We start from the raw sequence: 27326 nt of genomic DNA, 5'->3' as shown, positions 1-27326 counted from the left end.
GATGAGGTGAAGGCTAAATACACACAGGGCTGCCAGTTTATTAGGGTAAACTCTACAAATATTCCACTTAGATTTCTACTTGTACTTGCTATAAAAGCCCAGAGTGTATTGTAGCATCATTAGAGCAAAGTTACAAAGTCAGGCCACGTTTTGTTCAGTAATCATTATTATTATGCAACAGGAAAGAGTGTGACTGGCACCCAAACAAACATGGCTTCTCTCCTGTAAGAGACCCTTATTCACCCTCCAACCCAACATTAGGAGGGGGAACAACTAAATCCCTTTTATTTACACATGAACACATCTATGAGAAAACATTATAGAATACACATCATAGAATATTAAAAAGGATAGGTCTACACATAATATATACTGTAATGCCGCTGTCCAAATTAAAACGATTAAATATACAGTAATCTTACAGGAGAAAGGAAAATAACCATCTTAAATTTCCTCAAAGTAAAAAAGAAATTTATAAGTGTTTTAGGAACATTTCTTTTGTGTGATACATTGTGAAGGGCAGCTGCTGTGTGCAAGTGATGTAGTAATCTAAACAAAAGTGAAGATACATGTTTTTTTTTTTGGACGATAATCCAGATTTGCTGTGGCAGTTGTTTAGGCAGAACTTCTCTGGAACATGTTGTTATTGTTTTGTTTTTTTGTAGATATTCTATTGAAATTTAAGTAGTTGTAGGAAGTAAAGCACTTCTTTAGAATCACGACCCAGCTTATTTTTTATGCTGACACAAATCTAAAGACAGTATTTAAAGCGTATGTCCATGAGCAAGAAGACATCCGCTCAGAATCTCTTCAACAGCTTACTGGATCGTCCAGACCGCAGTGGAAAACCGAAGTCTGCACAGCGCACAGGTACACTTCTGTTCTTCTGTAGAGTTTATTACCACTAGAGTTCATGCAGTAGATGGAAATGTATCTTTTTACATGTCTATGAAATATATTGTGCTCTGGGTGGGACAGGCTAATGAACCATCATGGATTTGGATGCATAAAGTGTATATATATATATATATATATATATATATATATATAGATAGATACTTTATTGATCCCCGAGGGGAAATTCTAGACATCCAGCAGCAGGTATGATACACAAAGTTACAAATTGAATACACAATATATATTCGGTTAGCACTGTAATGATTTATAAATGTTTTAATACATGTTTTTTTAATGGTTAATAATTAGCTGATACACAAGGATTCAAGGATACTTTATTGTCATTCACATCACATGTGGTACGCAGTGTTAATTTCCTTGATGAATAATTTTCGTCACAGTTTTCGTCAATTAACCTTTTTTTAATGAAAATGAGACGATAAAAAAAAAAAATCCTGAGGATTTCAGATTTTCATTAATTAATTAATATATTTAATATTTGTATAAATTTGTCCTGGTGATAATAAATGAACGCTAACATATAGCTTTATATTTCTGTGTATTTTAACACCCAGAGGCCAGGGTGACAATGTGCTTTATTTTTCAGAATAATAATAAAATAATAATAATAATAATAAAAGTGAATTTTTAGTTAAATAATAGTGAAGTGAAATAAAAAAAATATATGTTTAGTCGATTTGTCCATTATGTTTATTTTTTTTATTTCTAAAACTCCAGCATTTGAGTGAGAATAAGCATCTGTTAAAATTCTCAAACAGCAGAATGCCTGTGTCTGCTGAAATTAAGTTACAGTTATTAACTGCGTACTGAACATAAATATAAGTCCTTATAACTGTTATGCAGATTTTTAAGTATATTTTATTTTTATAGTTAATTGCTAAAGGCTCTGGGTAAGTTTTTTTTTTTTTTGTACTGTGTTAAAGAAGTGATGGTATGGGTTTTTTTTGGAGCGCAGGGCGCAGGATGATCGTGATTCAGTTTTTGGTGCGCCACTGACCATTGAATTTCGATGTCCTTCCACAGGATCAATCGCGCATATTCCAGAAGTTCATTGCTATTTTAAGGACGCGTGCGCAAGGCGTAAAAATAGACTGTTGATCGGGTGTACGATGGCAACGCGCCACACGCCTTGCGCGGGGTGTAAGATAGGGCCCCATAAAGTCTCTCAGTACATCCTGAGAGCATCTCTAGAGGACATTGTGTGAATGTATGTTTTTCGCTCATTTATAGAACATAGCGAGGTGTGCTGGGTTAGTGCTGGAGATACAACTAGCTCTTTTAAAGCTGTGTTTTTGCATCTACAGCTCTGTATTTAATCATTTAAATGCTTTAATTTAGGGTTTTACATTCCACACATCTAATTATGACTTGATTTTGAAAACTAAATTTTTAATTAAAAATATTTTAAAACAGTCACATACCTACAATAATAATATATGTATTATAAATCATATATAAATATAAATATATTTCACATCCAAACATTCAATAATATTACACAGCTGGTTAATAAATGTTTCATTTTGTATGAGTCTATAGTTAATAATTCGAGGGAACAGATGAAAAAGCATTTATACCCTTTTATACCCATTTTAGTCTAGACTAAATCTACTGTAGTTTTAGACGACTATATTCTTATGATATTAAGTCGACTAAAACTAGACTAAAACTAAAAACATTTCAGATAACTAAATTATGACTAAAACTAAATGGCATTTTCGTCACAAACTAAATCAAAATGTGTTGTCAAACTTAACACTGGTGGTGAAATGAAATTGTAAATTGTAGTTGTAAAGTTTTGTTGAGTAATCATTATTTGGAACAGGAAAGAGTGTGACTGACTACCAAACTAGCATTGCTTATCTCTCTTGAGAAGGCAGCTCACGAGCAGAGACCCTTATTCACCATCAAACCCAACATTAGGATGGTGAACAATGCTCCATCAGTGGAACTGGTGTAAAAATAATAGGTCTAAAAGGTAATAGAGTGTGACACATAATATATTTTGCTGCCATCCAAAGAAAAACATGTAAATCCAAAAAAATATTTTTACAGGAGTTAGGAAAACAACAAAAGGTTATGGCTTAAACACTGTGGCCAAGCAGTCAATCATTATATTATGAAGAACTGCATACCTCAAACTACAAGACTATACACTGCTTACTTATCAAATTGAAAGTGTTTAAACTGCCTCAATTATACAATGGAGCACAGTTCTTTTGTCTGCAAGTCATTTGAAATAAGCATCCAGATATCCTAATATCCTAATATCAGCCTAATATCATGGCTGATCATGTTCATCTGTTCAGGTTTTATGGTGATTCATCAAAAATACTGTCCTGATCTATTTCAGAAATACCAATGGCTGTCTCCAAGTTCAATAAAGCAAATCGGAGCCTCACAAAAGCCCAGGATTTTAGAGATGACTTCTCAATGTACATGCAGCCCTATTGTAACTGGGAAAGGCTTCTGGAATCAGCACCCCAGTCCATCGCATTATTTGGAGAACTGATTCGTGTTTCGAGTGAAGAAGATTTCTCCATCAATAAAAATGCACCCAAAGATGGATTCCAATTCATCAAGTACCCTGAGTCTTTCAAAGCCTGCCTCTTGCAAGTATGCAATGTTGGATGGCAAGCTTTTAATGAAGCTCACAAGAACATGGACCAGATTCGTTTGTACACCGGACAGGTCCCAGATTACATCCGACACACTGTTGACATCCTGATCCAGGAAGACAATGATCTTGTCAAAGCATTCCTACCAGCTGTGCTTCAGAATATTGAAAACATATCATCAGAATGCTTAAAACTGGTGAGCGCAACTGAGGAAAAGTTCTCAGATGTCGTAAAACTGATGCAAGAATTTGTGGAAGCTTTAGTCAACGCAAGACAAGGTTACAACGTTGAGCTAGAAGAAATAAAAAAAAAAATTCAAGCCGAAAAGTTGAGAGAGAAGTCAGCGGAGGAAGCAAAAAAGAGGGTTCAAGCTGAGTATGAGAAGGTTAAAGATCATCTCGCAGAGGACAGGAAAAGGTATGAGAAAGCACTGGATGGTTTACCAAGTGGATGGAGCCTTTTGGGACAGAAGATACTGTCAAGTTTCACTGAGCAGGCCATGTCAGTCTCAGCTGGGATAGCGATCTCAAAAGGTGCAGGAGCTGTGGATGGATATATCCATGCTGGGGTTAATGTAGTCAAAGTCATAGGTGGTGTAGTCAATACTTTTGCAGGAATGTCTACCACAAGTCAAGCCACCCCTGAAGAAAATAATAAAACAGATGAGGAAATCGCAACTACCAAAATCCTTTCTCAATCTAACTACATTCTGATACTGAGTGTAGAAATGAACAGATTCTACACAGAGGACAAGATAAACTGGGCTGAATTGTATGACCAGAAGGAAAAAGCTGCTAGGTCAGATTATCTGAAGAAGAACTTTGAGAATGCAAAAGAATCCATAAACAAGGAAGGTGAATGCAAGGTTAAAAATGAGGCCTTGGACATCTGCAACAAAGGTATTGACATTTGCACTGAACTGGCTAAATATGCCCCTAAGGGGGAATGTGATGATGCCAAGGCGAAAGAACAGATCAAGGCCATTAAGGACCTAAACACTAAAGCACTGACCTTTGACTCCAAAAGCAAGGCTTACACCGGCCGTCCAGCACTCTCTGGAGCACCACCCCACTCAAGCAGACAGCAAAATAAGGAGGTGTCTGGAAAAGATTTTATCCAGTTACAAACTGAATTAGCTTATTTCCAAATAGAACAAAGTGAAAAATTGCTGAAGCAGACGACAGAAAGGTACGACAAGTATTTGGAGAACGTTGAGAGGTCGAGTAAAGAGCTGGACAACATTGTGATAGAGTTGCAGGGTCTTATACCCAAGGAGATGGACTTCAACAAGAAAATCAAGGTGCTGGCAAAAGGCCTGGCGGCAATGGGAAACGTGAGACAACAGTGGGAGAACCTGGTGTCCTTTTTCCAGATGCTTTCAAACTTGATCAAGACTACTCTGACTGTACACCTGAAGAACTTTAATCAGACTGTTGATACAACTGTAAAGTACAACTACACCTATTCTGAGTTTGTTAAAGATCAAATCTACATGTGCGCCTTAAATGCCTCTGCAACTGCCTATATGATTAACATGATCTCCACCACCTACACTGAAGTGTCTAACTCGTACCTGATGACAGGTATTAGTACCCTGGGAAGACTGATGACCATGGATCCTAATGGACAAGAATTCATTGCAACCATTGTCACCTTAAAGGGGAATTATACTTCTGCAAAAGACAACATCAGCAAACTTGTCACAGCAAACAAGACAAATTTCAAACTCAAATGCCAGAACCGAATAACTCAAATCCAGACCGTTCTGTATGAGGTCCTGCCCCAGATTTCTGAAGAGAAGAAACTGGCAATGAAGGCAGCTGTGAAGAATGGAATTGAGCCACAAAGTGAGAAACAAGAGGAGACCAAGTCAGCAGCTGAGATTAAGCCCATGACACAGGAAGAGGAAAGTCAGTTCTACTGATGAGCCTGTTCATGAAAATTTCAGTTTGATGATATTCCATCGAGTTTGAACTGCATATTGTCCTGTCACAGAAAAAAAAAAACTTTGTATCTCTACAAGGAAAGGAAAAAAAATCTTAACATTAAAGTGGCAGTCCCCAAAGATGCTTTCTGTTAAATTTGAAAGCAGTAAAATTACTAGGAAGAAGTAAGGAGGGGGGGAATCTTTCAGTGTAATGGCACAAAACAATAAACTTAGAAACGCAGAATTTTACACAGAAATGTAATTAAATTAAATTAAAGTATTCTAAATCTTAAAATCTTAAAAAATCTTAAAAAACTTACAGACTGCTGCACAACCTAAACAGTGCTGACAGCAGATTCCCAATGGAGATGCAGGGTTTTTGTGTGATAGCGATTAAACTTTTACTACATATATTCCATTCTTTCTTTCATTAAAGGATAAACGCAATTGAATATGACAAAACTAACAATTGAGACTATTTCTTTATTTGCACTGTTTAGATTATCAATCTCTCTATCTAATCATATTAATCCTGTCAGATTTTCTAATCAGATTAAAATTTCTGTTTTCATCCTGTTAACCAATAAAATTAACTGAAGCATCAAAACTATGTGCCGCATGTTTTTGAATACATCTCTGCTCATCATTTCTTTCGGAGGGGTCTTTGGTACATCTAAAAAGCTTTATTTATGCATACACTAATGTACAGCAGTAAATAAAAATTAGAAAGGAACAAACAAAAGTGCATTTAACTGGGCCAACTGGAACTAATGTGATTGCTAACATTTAGATCACCACTATGCCAAAGGTCCCCAAAGGACCCTGGAAATATTGGATGGAGCAGCACCATCATTCCAGAGAACACAGATCCACTGCTCATTGCTGGGGGTTTTACACCTCTTTAGCCTACAGCTGGCATTAGGCATGGTGTCAATAGTGTCCAATAGGTGTGCATTTTTATCTGCTTCAAAGAGTTCTATTCTAATGAATGTACCTCTCTAAAATACTAGATAAGCGATGTGTTGTGCATCTGCACATCAATGTCAGCAATGAGTGCTACATAACGTAACTAAATGCATTGATTAAAAGGAGTGTTCTCAAGTATTTGGACATATAGAGTTTTTATGCTCAGTAAGTTAAAGAAGAATCAGACTAAAGGCAATGTGTCTTTAATTAATCACCTTCTCTCATGCTTCCTTTCTCCTGTTGTGTCACTCTACTCCTTCCTAATTAATCCAGGTTGGAGTGAGAAAAAGAGAGAGACAGACAGAGAGAGAGAGAGGAGAAAGGAGAGAGAGAAAGAGAGAGGCCAGTTTGGATATTAAGTGGTAAAAGGAGACAAGCAACAGAAAAGAAAAGAAAAAAAAAAAACAAAAAAAAAAGAAAGAAAGGTGTTTTCGGGTTTGGTTTGACCATGTCTCGTGCATGTGTGTATGTGTGGGATGGAGCCTGTAGTAGTCATCTATTGATGTGTGCAGGAAGTGTGTTACATCCCTAGAGAGACGCAGCTGTTTCCTGGCCTCTTTTTGGTGAGGAATGAGAGGAGAGACACCTTACAAACACAGACAGACAGAGAGTGGAAATGTACCCACAGCCAGACTGACCACTAACCAATACCAATACCAGCAATACAGGAACTTCAAGGGGCTCAGCAGACTACGGCTACAGATCTACTTGTTGATAACTATGCGTTTCCATACGCACAATGTTTGCCTCCTAAATACTGCATTGTGTTGGTTGTACACATCCTAGAAATCTAATGCAATGGAAATGCAAACAGCACTTTTACTCAAAATTTACTGTCCTTTTTATGGTCAAATTAGGTAATATTTTCTTAAAATCTGAGGTCAACTCTATCCAAAGTGAAGGCAAAGTGTCAATTCAAATGTATTAAGATTATATAGGCTATTTTCTACAGTCTGTAACTTAGTAAAACCTTAGAAGCTTTTCCTGCTAAAAAATTGGGTAACAGTTTTACCTGAAATACCCCACGCAGTTGCATATTGAATATTTGAATATAATTAAATATTTTTCTGTAGAAAATGAAATAATAAAGAAAATGCTTTATTATGTTGATAAATTACAGGTATTTACTGTTACTGGTTAACCAACCACATTACTCACCTGAAATAATTTACATGTGAGGTATAATTATTTACTTTACAATTATTATGAAATTTGCTATAATGAACCCCGCCTACGCGATGCGGGGAGGGGAACTGTGATGATGTTGCTTGGGGTACAGTTCAGAACAGCTTGAGACGGTTCTCAAGCCAGGTCCCCCCCGCAGCTAGGAGTAATGAAGATGAGTGATGAAGATGAGAGTGAAGATGAGGGTGGTGATGGGGTGGAGGCGGGTGCGAGGTCGAAAGTCGCGTAGGTGAGCACCTGGAAGGTATATATATATAGGACGAGGGGGAGGAGCTCGGGAAATTGAGGCGTGGTTCATATCCCAAAATTTTGTTAATTCTTAACAACACTATGATGCAGTATGATACTGTTTTAAATCCACAGCCAGTTTGCAATGCAATTAGTCAGGCATAGATTTATTGAAAACATATTTAAAACCAAAGTAATGAGCACTTATGATCCAAAGAAAGGCAACACAAACCATTCATGTCAACAAGATGTTTATGCTAATGAATGGCCATATACCAAGTACATCTCTACCCTAAAAGGATTACAAGTCATGTGACCTAATCGTTAGCAGCTAGAGCCCAAAAGAGCACACCTGGCCATGCTCTTTCAGGGTGGATAGATGGCACTTTCTCTCTCATCATCACTCAAAAGGCTGACTGGCACAGGCATCAGCTGGCTTGTGTATCAGAGCTGGAAATTTGGTGCTATATGACTAGTGATGCTGCATTGGAGACAGGTCAAAAAGATGGGGTGCTGACTTTGTGTATTGCACATGTATTGGAGGAGGCATGTGCCTATTCTTACACTCCTACACTCCATTGGAAGTGACTGGGGAGTCTAAATTACTGGCTAAATTATGGAGACAAATATATGTCAAAATTAGTAACAAAAGCATAAGCATTAGCATAGGTAATAAAATCCCACTGCATCCTCAGCTGGCTGAAAAAATCTGAACTTGACTTGATTTTCTGTGGTTTTCTTTGATCCTCCTGAAGGATGGATGTGTTCTTTCTTTTTTCTTCCTTCGTCTTTTCTCTTTCTCTCATCTCAGTGTATAATTTAAGTAAAGTGTGTTTTCTGATATTTCATAGCACATTCTGTTCTTGGCTGAAATATAAGAATATGACTTGGTTTTCTTGTGTTCTTTCTTTCTTTCTTTCTTTCTTTCTGTCTCTCCCTCTCTCCGCTCAGTGTATAATTTAAGTAATGTGTGTTTTCCGATATTTCCTATAACATTCTGTTCTTGGCTAAAAATTAAAACCTGACTTGGTCTGACTTCTGACTTGGTTCTTTCTTTCTTTCTTTCTTTCTCTCGCTCTTTCTCTCTCTAACTCTCTTTCTCTCTCTCCCTCTCTCTCTCTCTTGTGTGTCTTTTAAAACTAATATTAAAATCCCAATGCATCCTCAGTTGTCTGTTCTTGGCTAAAAAATTAGAACCTGTTTTTTTTACCCTCCTGAAAGATGGTTGTGTTCTTTCTTTCTTTCTTTCTCTTGTTTATCTCTTTCTATACCTTTCTTTCAGCTCAGTGTGTAATATAAGTAATGCGTGTTTGCTGATATTACCTAACACAGCTTCTCTGTCTCTCTCTCTCTCTCTCTCTCTCTCTCTCTCTCTCTCTCTCTCTCAGTTCAGCAGAAACACAGCCTGTGTTTGCCAGCACGATCAGACAAATTCATGAGCGAGGGTGTGTGTATCTGCTCACTCGTGAGATGCTGATCTGTGCCCTTTCTCAGTGAAGGAGTGTGTATGGGTCTGTCTGTTTGTGTGCGTGTATGAGCGAGAGAGAGGGAGATAGATAGGGAGGGAGAGAGGGAGGAAGGGAGTGTGTGAATGTGTGTGTGTAAGAAGGAGGAGGAGGAGGAGGCTTTAACCGGCTGTTTGACATCAAAGAGGCAGCAGCGTGTGTAGAGAGGAGAGGAGTGTGTGAGCTCACCGAGCTGCTGCTGCTGCTGCTGGATCCCAAAGACAAAAAGCATCCCAGTAGCCAAGGTCAGCAGAGTAGCCCAACAGAGACTGACCACTGGGGGTGGAGTCCTGCCAAGAAGCGGGCAGTGCTACCTGAGCCTTTTCTGCACTGAATCTCTGGAGCTTCTGCAGGGGGTGCGAGATTGTCTGGACGTGGCTGGACTGCCCGTGTGTGTGTGCTACCTGTCTAGAACGCTGCGCAGTGGTGAAGGTCCAGTGGAGCAGAGGGAAAGCTGTGTATCACCTGTGCTGGACGCTGAGGACCAATGGCTGTGCAGTTGATGCCTGAATCTGCCGTCTGTCTCCTTATGGTAAGCATCCCATCCCTTCTCCGTGACTCCACACATAAAAAAAAACATAGCCACATACACACTCCACACTCAGTCTCACACACACACACACACACACACACACACATATATGCATGCCACACCCAGGGGGGACAGTCTCTTCAAATGTTGTCTGTCAGTCAGGATCTCTCCAATGGATTTCACTATTGTCTTGTCTTCTCACTCTACTCACTCTTTCCTACCACACACACACACACACACTAACACACACTAACACACAGTCTCTCTCCCAGCATCAGCACTTGGAGCACGTGCACCTCTGCAGTAGGACAGCGCAGCAGAACATACAATGCAACGTCGACAATTTTAGCACAGTGCCAGCGTGTGCCTTTACCAGCAATAACTACTATACATACACTGTCTAATGCAGAACACTTTTCGGAACAGAGTTGGAACTGATTTGAACTGATGTGCTGCTCTAGAAGTCATAAGCTTATGAGCACATGATAATATAAAATTGTTATCTGAACTGAGTATAATCTGAAATAATAATCTTGTGTTAACTTTTTTTTATGTGGAATAATAATAATACGGAATGAGACAAACCTGGAAAAATAGTTTGAAGTAACACAGAGCAATATAAATACAGAATAAATAATAAGAACAAACAGGAATAAGAATGATCTGAAAATCAAAATATTCGAAATAGAAATAGAATTTGGAATAATGAAAGTATAGAATCTGGAATAAAATCTGGAATGGTAAAAATCTGGTATAATACCCATTTCATATAGTATTTAGACAAATCTAGAAACGGTAGTAATCTGGAATATCTGTAGTTATACAAATCTGGAAAAGGCATTAATAATCCATAAGTCTGGAACAATACTGTAACAATAATCAAAGTGGACTTTCATCATTTATCATTTATCATCATTTTACTTTTTTTTTAACGCAGACTTGCCACATAGGTCTCTCTCTTTCTCGATGTGTGTGTGTGTGTGTGTGTGTGTGTGTATGTGTGTGTGTGTTCGTTCAGGCAAAGTGGCCTGGAACGGTGAAAGCATGCCATTGCCGCACCCCACTACATCACCTGGAATGGCTCTGTCTCCATGGCAATGAGCCAAGCATATTTCTGAGAGAGAAATAAAAAAGGAATGTCAAAGAAAGAAAGAGAGAGATGAGAAAGAGGAGTGTAATAAGCAGCAGATACCACATTTCCCATCCCCCCCCCCCACCTCCTCCCTTTTCTCTGATCTGTACTTGCCTCTTTCCTGCTCCACCTGGCTGGACTGATAAAAGCCATGGAGCGCTGCAGCCGGACGCTCGTTTATATGTCCTTTACTACAGATACACACCAGCACGTATAAGACCCTCAATGAATCACTCCACACTCAGCTCTCTGTCCTTAGCTCACTTCCTCTCTCACTTTCCTCACAGCAGTCCTGTGTGACAGGAAATATGCTGTAAAATTCAACACACTTATTCCCTCTTGGGGGTTTAAAATACTACTTTGTACTTCAGAGGAGTCCTTTCCTGTGAATCTGCTCGAACATAAGTGCAGTAGGGCAGTAAGATAAGATGTGGTTCAGCAGGAGACGGATCCACACAAAGTGAAATAACTGTGGTAGAAACTTCCCTGATTAAAAGTCCTGGTGCTCCCAAGTGGCACAGCAGTCTAAGCGCTGACCATGTCACTTTAAACATCATAAATAAATAACACATGCACACTATAGGTACAAATGTGTCTGGACACCTCTGCTAAAAAGTTGCACCCACATCGCTGACAATGATAAAACACACACACACACACACACACACACACACACACACACACACAAGCAAGTGTTTAATCCTTGTACAGAAGTATTGTCCATAAATAAATAAAAATACTTTCTGGAGCTGATAAACAAAACACATTGGCACCATTTCTAAAGCCAGTCATGGGTTAAAGAGCTATAAACCCCCAACATTGAGCTCTGCTCTTCAGAATGATAACGTTCCATCCAATACCTCTTTAATATGTCGGAGAGTCAGGAACGAGGTGGTGGTATATAGTGATCATTCAGTCCAATATCCTGCCCCCGCTAATGCTACTGTCTCAAGTGCAATCAAATCCTTACAGCATTGATCCAAAATCTACTAGAAAGTCTTCACTGGACAGTAGAGACAGGTACTACAACAAAAGCAGGAAAACTCTCTTTAATACCATTGATTTCAAAAGAAGCAGTGAATGATGAATGAACAGGTGTTCCAATACTTTTGTCCTGGTCCACTCAACGTTTAAACACACTTTTAAATAGTCTGGGCATCCATATCCAGCAACCATTGTGCCATCATGTCCATTTCTACACATTCTTCAAATATTTGCGGTTGCATGTTGTTGTTACATAATGCAAAACTGATCTTATGATGATGATACTAAATAAGGAAATCCATTGCTTGCTTATTTATGCACATTTATCTATGATACATATTTCATATACAGCTTTGGAAAAAAATAAATAAGAAACTACTTAAAAATGATGAGTTTTTTACCAAATTGAAAACCTCTGGAATATAATCAAGAGAAAAATCAAGGATCACAACCATCAAACCAAGCTGAACTGCTTGAATCAAGTTATCCAAAAGCAGTGTGTAAGACTGGTGGAGGAGAACATGCCAATATGCATAAAAGCTGTGATTAAAAAACAGGGTTATTTCAGCAAATATTGATTTCTGAACTCTTTTTTTCAGACTTAAATACTGGATGGTTCTTGTGTTCACAAAAAAATATAATCCAGTAAAACTGCTGCAGAGGGTGACACTGTTGATAGTGTTAGAGCTTCAGTTTTAATCTGAAGAAACAGTGTTGAAACAGAAAACTTGCAGTGTACAGTGGCACACAGGCTAGTGAATGTGTGTTATTCACACTTTGAGACATTTAATATTCATAGTTGGAATAGCTCTGATAGTTAATTCAGTTGTGTTGGAATGAAAAACATTATACTCTGTATTATACTCTCTCTCTCTCTCTCTCTCTCTCGCTCTCTCACTCACTCTTTTACTACAATAACGAAATTACACAAAATCACATTGCCTGGATACGCACCATCTTTCATATTTTTCAAGCTTTTTTATATTTTTTTCCATATATTTAATTACATTTAAAGGCAGCTTAAGGCATTACAGAGCTTACTTTTACTTTTAGCGGAGACACACTGCTCACTAGGGGTGTTCCATATCGTATCGTACATGATAATATTGTCAAAATGTTTAATATCGTGAACGATATTATACCCTAAAATATCGTGCCATATCTCCCATCCCATTTACCATTATATATCTACTAGAGACAGATTATATCTGTCCAATATCATTTATTTTACTTTAATCCTGGATAGATAAAGATATTTGGAGTGCTATATTATTAGCATCATGACATCATGGATCATTGACTTCTGTTACAAATCTGATAAAATTCTTGTATTTTTTAATCACTTAGGGGTGTGCAGTATTATATTGTGTGTAATAATATATATTTTTTCTTGCCATGAAATATTGTGATATTATTTTAGGGCCAAATCGCCCACCCCTACTGCTCACACATTTTAAATATTTTAAATATAACAGAGCACACACAGTAAAAAGTTGAGGTATGATACAAATACTGCTTTGTACTCAGAGGCAACCTTTTCATAAATGTAAGCTCTAAACAGTAGATTTATAGGGTCAGATTTTATGTTCAGATTTAATTATGGCTTTAATTATTTTAACATGAAAAAGTACACATTGGTACCATTTAAACACCAAGATATATTTGTATAAGTCCTACATGCTCTTTTGTATTAAGACCAAGCTCTTTCCGCTCTTTTAACAGGCAACGATTAACTAAGTCAACACTTAGTTAACTGTTTAGCTAGATTGTATACACTGTAATTGCAATTAACTGACTTTCTGAATGTCTAAAACACAACTGTTAAGTGATATGACATCAAAATTAAATTAAAAGAAACTAGCTAGCTATTTAGGTAACATAGCTCCTGATTAGATAGGTTAGATAGTTCGCTTGATTGATTTAACTATCCAAACAGGTAAAGATCATGTTAAAATAACTTTTTTTAAGATCATAAAGCAATTACCTCTAAAGGTTTTAGCCTCCTCCATTGTTGTAGAAGTGCTTAAATCCACCAATAAAAGGTCCTCCACAGAAAGTAGCCTCAGTCCATTTCTCACACAACCTCCCACGCAGGTGAGTGACCGTTAAACTTTGACCAGAAGTTGTTTTTTGTTTTTTTTAGAGAACATATATAGAGTAGAATACCCACTTCAGAATGCGTTCCAGGTTTGTAAGATAATTGATCAAAATTATAGATTATAAATGTTTGATCTTTTGTATACTGAAAAATTTACTAATTGTCTCAACACAGAACACTATCTTTCAACAAATGTTTCAGCACTGCAGAAGTACATTTTAAAGCTTTTAAATTCCAGTTATACATTTTTTTTAACACACTCTGGTTGTAACTCCAGCATCAGCTTACCAATCAGTCAACACACAGTAGCAGTAATGCTAACTACTGCCTTAAACCTGTTTACCGTTGAAAAGGGAAACACACAGGTATGTATTTTCTAAAATGAAAGGAGTATTTCTGACTCTATTTTTAATTTGAGTTTTAAGCTATTGAGCTCCTTTCAAACTCTGTACTGTAGTATGTTACTCTTCAAGATTAAGGAAAAACATTGCATTAATAAAAGTGTAATGTAATAATGGTTTGCATCACATCATTATTAGAACATTTCTCAGCTAGACGAATACTAACATTATAAAAAGTGTTCTTCTAACCAAAAAGTTGTTAGCTGTAATGTTCATTATTCACTTTGTTTTGCAATACTGTACTGTACTTTCGAAGCAACAAGAAAGATTGTTTATTAATAGTACCTTTGCATTTTAGTATTTTTATATGTATATATAATTTTATTTTGATTTCTTTTCCCATTTTTTCCCCAATTTATACGGCAAATTACCCAACCCGCTCCCATTATTACTAGTAAGACCCCAACACCAGGAGGAAGAAAAGACTAGCACATGCCTCCTCTGATACATGTGAAGTCAGACTCCGCCTCTTTTTGAGCTGCTGCCGATGCTGCATTGCTGAGTAGAATCACAGCGCACTTGGAGGAAAACGCAGCGACTCGGTTCTGATACATCAGCTCACAGACGCCTTGTGCTGAGCACCTTCTACCCACCCAGAGAGAGCAAGGCCAATTGTGCTCTCAGGGCTCCGGCAGCTGATGGCAAGCTGCATGAACAGGATTTGAGCCGGCGATCTCCTGATAGTTTAGTGTTTAACCTTCCTGCTATCCTCAATTTTACTAACACCCTTTATTCTTGGGATCAATATAATCCAGCACTTTAAACCTCCAGATTATAATGATTATGATTAAACATGTTACTAAAGTTTATGTGCCAGTGATTGTATGATTATTTGTTTTATATTGCAGTTCTGGCATTATTATAAGTGTTATAATACTAGTATAACACTAATATAAGTATTGTGTTGTTAAGTTAGGGCCTAACGTAAAGGGAAAATTAGAAAAAGATTATAGAACTAAACAAATGTGTGTGAATATTGATATTTCGTATGCTATATACATGTAAAACAGCTTTAATAAAAACAGACATTAAAATTATATGTTATATATATATATATATATATATATATATATATATATATATATATATATATATATATATAAAATTTTATTTTTAATCAATGTCTTCATCAAATTAGGACAAATAAGATAATAAATAGGAAGCACAAAATTAAAATTACAACATTTTTAGAGACTTTAAACTTGAATGTGGCCAAATTGACCCAGAACATAATAGCAGGGTTAAGCCACAGCCACTATATGGCAGTGCTGTACCCAGTCATAATTGCATACCTTCTTTACTCAGATGTTATAAATATGATTGTTAAATATAGTACATATAGTATATAAATATGCTTTATACTATATACCTATATAGGCTTGCTTACAGTATCACAATATATCAAGCTCTTGCCAATACACATCCTTAAGATTCGCATTATATCAAAAAGTACAGGGTTTTAAGAGAACAGTGAAAATGCATAAACAGATAAGCAGTGATTTTATAGCTTTTTTATAGCTTTATGATGCAGATGATCATTTTTCCTCGAAAACAGTCTTAAACATCATCTCTGTGGGTGTATTTTTATTAATGCTGGATTCTGCAGATTCATACACAGATACATAACACACACACACACACACACACACACATACACACACACAAGCACACATGCACAGACATATCATGTTAGAGTCGCTCTGCCTCATGAAATATTAACATGAGTTTGTGCAGCTTTTGCTGGCTGATGAATATTGATGATGCGTCTGCTGTGAACATTAATATTTCAGCTGGAGTGTTAATTAAGTCACTTGACATTTGTGAGACACGGACAGACCACAGCAAATAACACATCTCCTCACCTACACACACCCTCGCCCGTAACCCGCTCCGCAGAGATCGAGGAGAAGAAACACACTCTCGAGAAAAAGCACACAAATGACAATTAACCACCAAAAACCAAACCCAACGGCCCATGAGGAATTCTCTCTCTCTCTTTCTCTCTCTCTCTCTCTCTCTCTCTTTCTCTCTCTCTCTCTCTCTCTCTCTCTCTCTTTCTCTCAGTGAGCAGGACATCTGTTGATGAGTGTGTGCCAGGCTAGAGCTGATGAAGGGCTCTTACTCCTCTACCTCTCATTAGTGTGTAGTATTTAAGTAGCAAACAGAGGGGTCCTTCATCTCCATTCATTTATCTCTCCTGCTTTCATCCCCCCCACCATCCACACACCTCCCTCCACATCCCTCCAGAAAATACATCCCCCCGAGATTTCTCTCTCTTTCTTTTTACAGCCACAATGACATCATATCAGTTAGTGCACCACTCTATTGTTAGACACAGTCCCATTCAATCCTCATGCATTTATAAAACAAAGCCGCACACATTTCATTTCAGAGGAATCACATCATGGTATATTAAATGCACAATCAATACTCCCAGTGCATTAACGTATCTAATGCAGGCTGGATAAAGAACAAATTAAACGTGAAGAGAATACCTCATATCTATAAAACTGAGCAGCTGCTGTTGGCATTAAATTTAAAATTTCATGATAAAGGGACCAAAAAGATGTAATTACTTACGTTACATTAATTTCAATTATAGCCCATATGGAAATCTAATATATATGGCAATATAATTTTATAGGAGAAATATCGATAGCACATTTCGGACTTCTAAAACTAAAAATGAATATACATGCACATACCTCATATGATAAAGAATATATAATAAATATAGGTAAACATATATTGCGTAATAATATGTAGTGTCAAATATATGGGGCACAAATTTGTGTGCATAATATACTAAACATACACATGTTTTTGGTTGGCAAGTAAATACATTCACATTTATACATGTATATATGTGTAATAAACATAAATTATATTATACATTTTAAATATTAATGGCAATACTATACAATAAGGATACATTAATTAACCATATTTATGACAAGTAATGTTTAATAATGTCTTAACTAGTGATAATTAATAATAATTAATTGGGATTTACTTAACCATTAAAAAAGTATATTATGGTTATAAGTATACTGACATGCCATGTGATAATGTTACCTCAGAGGATGGCTTGGGAACAGTTTCTAAATCAATCCCTGATTTTGCTATCTGTAGGTATATGTAAAATATCATTTAAAGCATTTATTTGCAGACAATGAGAAATGGCTGAAATAACAAAAAAGATTCAGAAGCATGTTCTCCTCCACCAGTCTTACACACTGCTTTGGCTAACTTTATGCCACTCCTGGTGCAAAACCTCGAGCAGTTTAGCTTGGTTTGATGGCTTGTGATCATCCATCTTCCTCTTGATTATATTCCAGAGGTTTTCAATTTGGTAAAATCAAGAAACTCATCATTTTAAGTGGTTTTATTTTTTTTCCAGAGCTGTATATCACATTTTCGTATGGTGTGTCATGCTAATTGACGTACGAGTGCAGCTGGCGTCCAAATATGACAAAGCTTTTGAGAGATGAGCAATAATTACATGGATCATTGGAGATATTACCTCTACTCTGTATCCGTCGTGTCTATGATTTTCCTAATGTTTCTGTCTGGGATTCACACAGTGACACGCCCTTATCCATTCACAGACACCGCGCCTGCCCATCTGTTCCATTACTATGGTTACCGCTGCATCCTGCCCCACCCTCTGTCTCCTCCCTATGAACCAGGACAGCAGCAGCAGCCTGCAACCTGTGTGTTCAAGGGTGTGTTTTAGTGTGTGCATTATATACAACCTTGAGGTGCATAAACAAGAACATAAGTTTTAGGAGTTCAGAAATCAATAAGTTTTTGAATAACCCTGTTTTTTATTCACAGTTTTCATGCATCTTGGCATGTTCTCCTCCACCAGTCTCACACACTGCTTTTGGATAACTTTATGCCTTTACTCCTAGTGTGAAAAATTCAAGCAGTTCAGTTTGGTTTGATGGCTTGTGATCATCCATCTTCCTCTTGATTATATTCCAGAGGTTTTTAATTGTTAAATCAAAGAAACTCATCATTTTTAAGTGATCTGTACATTCACTTGTGCATCAAATGAAACTATAAGACACACAGACTGCAGAAGAAAACGTGTGAATGCTATTTCTGCTATATTGGGGTTAGCGTATCTGTGCTAGGAGGGCCTAGCACATGCAGGCTAAGAGGATTACAGTCAAGCGCTGCAGGGAACCTCTCAGAATACAAAGCACCCCCCTATCTCTCTCTCACGCTTTCTCACTCTCTCTCGCTCCTGGGTGAAATTCAAACGTAACTTACATGCTCTGGTATTTCCAGTTCAGTGCCGTTCAGCTGAGGAGTGTAGATTAGCATGGTGCTGTTTTCTTCCATTATTCACACTTGTGTTGTTTGAGATGGAGTTGTTTGGCTTGTAAACTAATTAGAATTTCACACTATCGATTACATAATAAGTGATCAGATATTAGAGTGGCTCCAAACTGGCACACAAAATATTGGCTGCACTTAATGTAAAGTAATGGGACACCTGTTAATTTACTTTTTCCTAAATTAATTGCATAGTAAAAGAGTTTATCTTTTCTGCTTTTGTTGGTGTCACTGTCTCTACAGTTTTTTGTCAGTTTTTTTACTAGATTCTGGAGCATCACTCTGAGGATTTGATTGCATTTAAGTTTAAGAGCATTAGTGAGTTCCAATGCTAAACATCTCAGTGTTTGGAAAGCTTTAAACCCCTCTGGAATTAGACATTGTGCCAATCGGTTAATGTATCTATCTGCTCTAGAGATTCCTATTCTATTGGCAAGACTTCTCTAAAGGGATAACTAGGCAAGCTGTGGGTGTGCATTTGCACATATGCATCAGCAATGAGATGAACATGAAATAGCTAAATGCATTCATTACAAGGAATGTCCACAATTTAGTGAATCTTTGCAGGACAACCTGCACAATTCCTGTACTTAAGTGAAAGTGGAAGTTGTGTAGATCCCCCTCAGCCCACCAAACTAGGTCTGACCCATCAAGGTATGGATTCCTAAAGACCTCTGAAGGTGTCATGTAATATCTTGCGCTAAGACATTAGCACATTAGCAGCAGATTCTTCTATAAGACCTGTAAGTTTTAAGGTAGAGCCTTTATTAGCATCATTGAGACCTGGGAGCTAATGACTGTGTTGACCACCTTTGGAAGGTACTGATTACTACATACCAGGAACACCACACAAGACCTGTCTGCTGTTTTGGGGATGTTCTTACCCAGTCAACTAGCCATCTTAATTCGTCTCTTGTCAAAATATTGTAAGATTGTGCATTTTTAGTACTAAAAATAAGAAATGAAGATAATTCCCAGATAAAGAAGAATTCCCAGAGTGGTTCAAAATTTCAGCCTAATTCAGTAAGATAGGATAAGATAAAATAATCCTTTATTAATCCCTCAATAGGTAAATTTACAATGTTACAGCAGTACAGATGAAAGGACAGAGAAACAGGTCAGGAAAAAATATAAACAAATAATGATTAATCTATATATACAAAAAAATTACAGGAAATATATAAAAAAAGATACTTAAAAATATATATATAGTAAGAAAAATAGAGCTATGATTATGGTAGGGTGGACCAGTATTATTGCACAAAGTGTAACAGTGAATAAATATAAAATAAATAGTAGATAAAAAAGGATACTAATTTTGGATACTTCACTATATGTTATTGAAATCTGAAACATATCCAATTCACAACAGTGTGATTCAGTCTGCAGAGTCAAGGAGAAAATGGATGTCAGTAGAAGGATAAAAGTACGACAGAGTGAGTGAGGGTTTTATTGGTGAGATAATGAGGTAAGCAACCCCATAAATATGTGGGGTGATGTTTCTGCTTCAATAATATTAGAAGGCTTGTGTCACAACTGGTGTGTTTCTAATGAAATAGCGAAATTCTGGCAAAGGACACTGCCGCAGTGTCAAAGGGAAATGAAATGCGTAAAAACAAAGTTTAAAGAAACCAAGGACGAAAAAAAAAAAAAATGGTTTGTGGCTTAATAAGAGGCCTTTTTTTGCCCAGCAGTCAGGCACCTAAACTACCTAGTAGCTTCAGTAATGCTCCCCAGGATGAAACCGAAACTTACTGTGAAGCGTTGCTCTTTTGCGCATGCACATCATTTAAACAAAGGTCGAATATGGGTCACATTAGAAAGATAGCGTAAATTGCCTAAAATAATAATCAGATTTGGGCCACATTCATCTATGCATAGCCTTAGATTGGATTGGTTTAGATGGTGCATGGTAGATAACTTATTTTTCCACACATTTCAGACACTGGTGGTCAAAGAAACCAGGTCTTTTTTTATCTATAGCAGGTTCTGATAGTACTGGCAGCAAACACATGGCTGCTAAATATGTCTACTACGCCTGGCTGTAGCAGTAAAAGTGGAGTGATGATTCAGTCAGAGGTTGAGATGGTCTATAGGGAGTCGTTTGCCAGAGTGGAGGAGTGGAGTAACCTCTTTTAAGTTCTCTGTGTTTGTGTCTACCTATCTGATCTGCTTCCTCACAGCAGCGCAAAGAGCTTTACACCACAACTGATCCAGCTGGAGAGGAAGTGTCTGTTCCTGAGGGAAAACACTCCTGGAGGAAGCTAGCATGTTGAGGAAAATATCTTTCAACAAGGCAACAGATTTTGTAGGCCTACTTGGCCTTAAAAAATAGTATCTAGTCCTAGATATGAACTTCATCCATGGATCTAACACATAAGAGGAGGAGAAACATGCAAATAGGCCCTCAAAGTAATTAAAGAGCCAGATAAAAGTAATTTTTAAATATTTAATAGGACAAAATAAGTGAAAATATCAAACATTTTTTCAGTGCATGAACACCCAACACTGAATGGTGGATACAAATACATGAGGTAAGTATGAAATATGTGTCGACTGTTTCTTGTACTATTCACACTACAGATCCCATTTACTGATTGTGTGGGCTGTTTTCCAAATACACACATCTCTCTGATATAAACTTGAAGAAGAATTGAGAAAACATGTGTCATTGCAGCTACATTCAGGCAGGTTGTCTCCATTATGATGCTTCTAAATAAGAAATTAATGAATTGAAAATCTTAACCGTAATAGTAACACTGGGTTAGGATTAGAGTTAGGTTACATTTAGTTTAGGTTTAGCTTACAATTAGGCTTTGTTTAGGTTTCAGGTAATACAAATACAGTTAATAAGTTTGTAACACTGTGTTTAAATCATTCAAGTTTGCTGGTCTTGGTTGTGTCAGTAAGTTGTGCACATCACACACTGTATCAACACATTTTGAGACCAGGCTGCGTTCTGATGGTAGATGCTGTACTTTGTAGATCCTATGATGGAATTTAAGGGCTGTTTATTGCACATTTTGTGGTTTTGGGTCAAACTTGGCCATATTGTTGGATGTGTCAGTTGTAAACTGTTTTGTAGATAGCGGAAAGTCTGATTTAATAATAGTTATTTTTCTGTCTTTCTTTGCTGATATCAATGGTTTTCTTTGGGTATCCAATTGTTTTTCACAAGCACTCACATGCTTCTATGCACTGAATCTATTTGGCCTTGGATTATAACAGACGTTTGATTCTTTTGATTCCGCAAACATTAGATAGACCATAATGATCAGCTTTAGAATGTCTAGTACAAGCAATTCTGTGCTCATTCATTCAGATCTTAAGTTGTCTGGTTGCCTTAGCAACGCACAGTACCGTGAAGTAGTCCACACAGGTCACACATGATTAAGTGCATCACATAAGTGATGACCTTCTTGATTTCTTCTTCCTTTTGTGTGACGCCACTGCTAAAAACATTAGTTCTCACAGCTTCTTCACATACAGACCCAATTCTACCTGGATCATGCTTAATACTGGTGGAGTATCGGAAATTACTGTGGATCCCTGAAATCCCCATGTTTGTAGTGTTTCACTGACAATGTAATAGAAGGAGCATGTTTGTATGAGAGCAAGCTCGCTAACTTTTTATTAACTATTAACTGTCTGGGTTGAAGAAACTAAATTTAACACATCCACCCAAATGTCGGTCCATCTGCTCATACCATCCTGTGGAGGAAAACACGGTTCTGAAGCTCTGTTGAAGCAGATGCATCTGGTTCTGTGAGGCTGTCAGAGAACACGTGTTAGCTTTAAAGCTAATCTAAGTGCACTGGAGCATAGGGTGTGTATGTAGCATGTGTAGATAAACCTCACATCAAACCCCCTACTGAAACTTCAGTACTGAGAATCCATTTCTCTGGGTTAAGATGGTCTGGTGTTGGTTTGTTCTCTATGAAACACAAAGAGCAGACGGTTGAATGTGTTACATTTTGCCTGTTAATTATAGAAACAGCTCCTCTACTAGGGAAGGTGGTGGATATAAGTTTAATGGGACTCCTCATGACCATGATATTTTTGTGTTGTGTTCAAAACACTGTTATTTAAGCAAAACTTTCCTATACAATATCCCTATATTAACTGCTGCATTTGATCAGGTCTAGGTTCAGCAACAGTATGTGCTGAAAGAATGAGGTCAGCTGACTACCTGAATATACTGAATATAGACCAGGTTATTCCATCAATGGATTTTTTTTCTTCCCTGTTGACACGGCCATATTCCAAAATGACGATGCTAGGATTCTTGGGGCTGGAATTGTGAAAGAGTGATTCAGGGAGCATCTTTTTTTTTTATACATGGATTGAGAGTTCACCACATGGTCCAACAAAATATTAGAGTGTGTGACCCTTTTTTTATTGGCCAGGCAGTGTATATCTTTGTTCTGCAGCTGCACTAGAACTTTTAACACAAAGTAAACAAATATGGCCCCTTCTTTGCCATGATGCAGATTGAGGTGGATATGGAGGCTCATTTTTCCAGGGAGAGGACCACACCCAATGTACAATGTGGAAAAAAGTGGATGTCACTGTTGATAATGCTGTAACTGTAGATGTGGAAATAAAAAGCTACAATATACGAATCACAGCTTAAAAATTAAAGCTATTATATTAACCTAAACATTTTGCAAATTTTTGCCATTTTAAATCTAAATTTAATGGAATATCTAAGATATCTAAGAATTGGAAAGTGTAAAATTTAAACAATACTTTATAAATTTATAAATTATTTTCATTGCTCTTGATTTCAGAAGAAACACTGGGTGGGCAGGTTTCCCGATACTTTTGTCCATATAGTATTAGAAAGAGAAATGTGTTGTTTGAACAGGAAAGAGGTTTTTCCTCCACCTCTCTCTCTCTCTCTCTCTCTCTAACTCTGTAGCTTCAACAAAAGCTGTATTTCAAGCTCCTAATGGGATATTCAAGACAGTGTTTCTGTCTCTCATCTTGCGCCTCTTCCATCTGCACGTCTCTCAAATGAGAACAAACAGCAGATCTGCTCTGAAAGATCTGAAGAGCTGATGTGTTTCTGAATGAGCCTCGGAGCTTTGGGCCGGCAGCGCTGCTGTCATTACAGATCCACCAGCGTGCTCTGTGATGAAGTGCATATGAAAGGTAATAAGCCTTTAATTAGGGCTGCGCTGGGCACTGCATCTTCGTTACGATGCCTTATAGGCTGAGACAGTCTGTGGGCAGTAGACAGGGGGCTAATGGAGAAGAATGACTCTGCTGTCTCTCTCTCTCTCTCTCACACACACACACACACACACAAACACACACAGACACAGACACAAACATATACACACCCACTGAGATCATCCTTCTCGCCAGCCTGCCTCTGCTATAACCTTGTTGTCCACTGTGTTTGTATAGAACATGCAGGGGCCAAATTAGGTTTAGACCTTGTTTAAGACATGCGCACGCCAGGGCATACACACATACACACACATGCAGTCGTACCAACACACAGACACACACACACCAGATGTCTCTTCCTCATTCGCTCTTAATCATGTTAGAATATTATTACAGCACTGGCCTTCTGTTGCGTTGGCTTCATGTTGGCTGTTTGTATATACAGGGTGTGTGTACTGTACGTGATAGCAGTGTTATGTTTACATGTGTGTATCTGTGTATGAATGTGTGTGTTTGTGTGTGTGCAGAAATGGGGGTCCATGGAGTCTTAACACATCTTCAGCAGTCCAACGGCTTGTCCGTTTATGAAGGATTTTGTGCACATACAGCTCTGAAAAAAAAAAAATAATAAATAGACCACTTAAAAATGACGAGTTTCTTTGATTTTACCAAATTGAAAACCTCTGGAATATAATCAAGAGGAAGATGGATGATCACAAGCCATCAAACCAAGCTGAACTGCTTGATTTCTTTGCACCAGGAGTGGCATAAAGTTATCCAAAATCAAAGTGTAAGACTGGTGGAGGAGAGCATGCCAAGATGCATGAAAACTGTGATTTAAAAAAAAACAGGGTTATTCCACCAAATTGATTTCTTAACTCTTAAAACTTGATGAATATGAACTTGTTTTCTTTGCTTTATTTGAGGTCTGAAAGTTCTACATCTTTTTTTTTATTTCAGCCATTTCTCATTTTTTGCAAATAAATGCTCTAAATGACAGTATTTTTATTTGGAATTTGGGAGAAATGTTGTCAGTAGTTTATAGAATTAAACAACAATGGTCATTTTACTCAAACATATACCTATAAATAGCAAAATCAGTGAAACTAATTTAGAAACTAAAGTGGTCTCTTCTATTTTTTCTCAGAGCTGGATATTGTGCTATTGTAAAATAAGATTGTAAAAAAAACAGTCTACTCTTCCTGGAACCCTTAAAAAACTTTGCTTAATGTTGTGTTAGCTGGGATGATAATGTGAGTTATGTCACATGAGAAATTGAAGCACAGTGTAGTATATCGTACTGTCATGCTATTGTCCTGTGAGTCACCTCACAGTAGGTCATTACATTATCAGGGAGCGTGTCCTGTCTGGTCTGGTGTGTGTGTGTGTGTGTGTGTGTTGCATGATATTCTGCAGTATGACATCATGCAGAGGGTCTGAGAAGGTTTCTGGGGTGAGGGGAATATGAGCATGGTACAGCTTTCTGATCAGAGAGAGAGAGAGAGAGAGAGAGAGAGAGAGAGAGAGAGAGAGAGGTTGGGAGAGAGAGAGAGGGAGAGAGAGAGGTTGGGAGAGAGAGAGAGATGGAGGAGAGAGAAAGAGTGAGAAAGAGCAACATGGCCTTAGGAAGAGTCTGAAATTGAAATTGACAGAAATAAAACTCAAAAGCTCTCCAATACCATCCGATCTATGTTATTTATATATGGGTCAATAGCACAGACCACTTTTCACTTCTGTGTGTGTGTGTGCGTGTGTGTGTGTGCGTGTGTGTGTGTGTGTGTGTGTGTGTGTGTGTGTGTGTGTGTGTGTGTGTGTGTGTGTGTGTGTGTGATGATCAATATTAATTGTGCATATAAAGCAGCAGCAGTGCCTCTAGATTAAATATCACTAGTGGATGAGCTGATCAATGGGGTGCTGCTTCCTGCTCTGTCTATTTATAAATCTTATGGATTAATGTGTGTGTGTGAGTGTGTGTGTGTGAGAGAGAGAGAGAGAGAGAGAGAGAGAGAGACAGAGAGAGAGAAGTGAAAGAGAGAGAGGGAGAGACAGAGAGTGTACGCTTGCAATGCTTGGACCACTAAATTGCATCAGATGCTCTGCTCTTTGAAGCTTTTTCAAAAGCGTAAATGTAAAAAAGGGCCAGCTGCTTTCCACTGTAGAGCTCCACTGCATTTCCCTACATTAGTCTGATTAGTACTGGCTGGACTGCAGGGCCACATTGTGTACATCTGTGTATAGGTTTTTATCCGGTATATTAGAAAATGTATTGGGACACCTATTTTATTGTTATTATTATTATTGTTTTTTTTTTAAGAAACAGTGTTGATCCTGCTTTTGCTGTGGCAACTGTCTCTAATGTCCATGGATGGCTTTCTACTGTTTTTTTTGGGCATTGCCGTATAGATTTGACAGCATTTATTGACCAGAGAGTCACCCACCATATTACCAATTCTTCTAATTTGTCCCATTTTCAATTAACCAACCCACTTGTTAGGACTCCCCCTATCACTAGTAATGCCACAACACACCAGGAGGGTGAAGACTAACACATGCTTTCTCCGATATATGTGAAGTTAGCCACCACAAGTGATGTTGGTAGAGAGCGCCATCTACCCACCCGGAGGAAGCAGGACCAATTTTGCTCCCTCTGAGCGCCGGCAGCTTGATGGTAAAGCTGCATGAGCGGGGGTTCGAACCTGCAACCTCCCGGTGATAGTCGCAGCACTTTAGACCGCTGGACCACTCGCCGCCCACTCTTCCCCAATTGAACCCAAAAAAATATTTGAAAAGAGAAAACACAGTTCCATTACTGCATAGCTCAGTGCTTATAAGTAGTATTCCCCTATACAGGGGTATAATAGGCATGCTTCCAATAGTTACATGCTTATCTGCTCCAGATATTCCTATTCAATTGTTAATACTTTTATACAGGGTCTATTCTGTATGCCATAAGCTGTGAGTGTGTTAGCAATGGTTGCAACTTCAGGTATTAGAAGGTCTATCCACAAGCATCTGGACATTGTTCTCAGTGCAGTCACTGTCATAAAGAACGGCTTTCATAAACAGCGGAGATATCTTTCTTTAAAGCTGGCTTCTCCCTCATCCAACACGTGTCTGATCATAATCAGCCCCCACTGTTTGCTATGCAGCGTTTAATCCTCTCACAACAACGCGCTCTGAATTGGTCACAGTGAATTGCTGCATTACAGTAAACGGTCTGGAGAGAATCGTCTTTCTTCTCTCTGAAGCTTCTGCTCTACTGATCTAAATGCTATAAATAACCCCCCTCGACTACACACCAGCCAAACTGAGC

At 37.8% G+C, this 27326-nt stretch overlaps 2 protein-coding genes across 2 annotated transcripts in view; both read left to right on the top strand.

Annotated features, from left to right (window-relative positions):
• The first annotated feature begins 758 nt into the window (after positions 1–758).
• LOC103029820 (uncharacterized) lies at positions 759–6070 on the top strand. Its single transcript, XM_007250926.4, has 2 exons — positions 759–870; positions 3272–6070. Exons 1-2 carry the CDS (start codon positions 774–776, stop codon positions 5458–5460), a joined length of 2286 nt encoding a protein of 761 aa, XP_007250988.3. The 5' UTR covers positions 759–773; the 3' UTR covers positions 5461–6070.
• A 3421-nt stretch (positions 6071–9491) lies between these two features.
• frmd4a (FERM domain containing 4A) overlaps positions 9492–27326 on the top strand; it is a 221781-nt gene continuing 203946 nt past the window's right edge. The window contains exon 1 of the mRNA XM_049483655.1: positions 9492–9879. Within this exon, the coding sequence (XP_049339612.1) occupies positions 9835–9879 (45 nt within the window). The 5' untranslated portion in view covers positions 9492–9834. The remainder of the gene's footprint in view (positions 9880–27326) is intronic.

The sequence above is a fragment of the Astyanax mexicanus genome, chromosome 9 (assembly GCF_023375975.1).
Source record: "Astyanax mexicanus isolate ESR-SI-001 chromosome 9, AstMex3_surface, whole genome shotgun sequence".
Classification (NCBI taxonomy): Eukaryota; Metazoa; Chordata; class Actinopteri; order Characiformes; family Acestrorhamphidae; genus Astyanax; species Astyanax mexicanus.
Note: the sequence above shows the minus strand (reverse complement) of the source record. Positions and strands in the feature narration are given on the sequence as shown.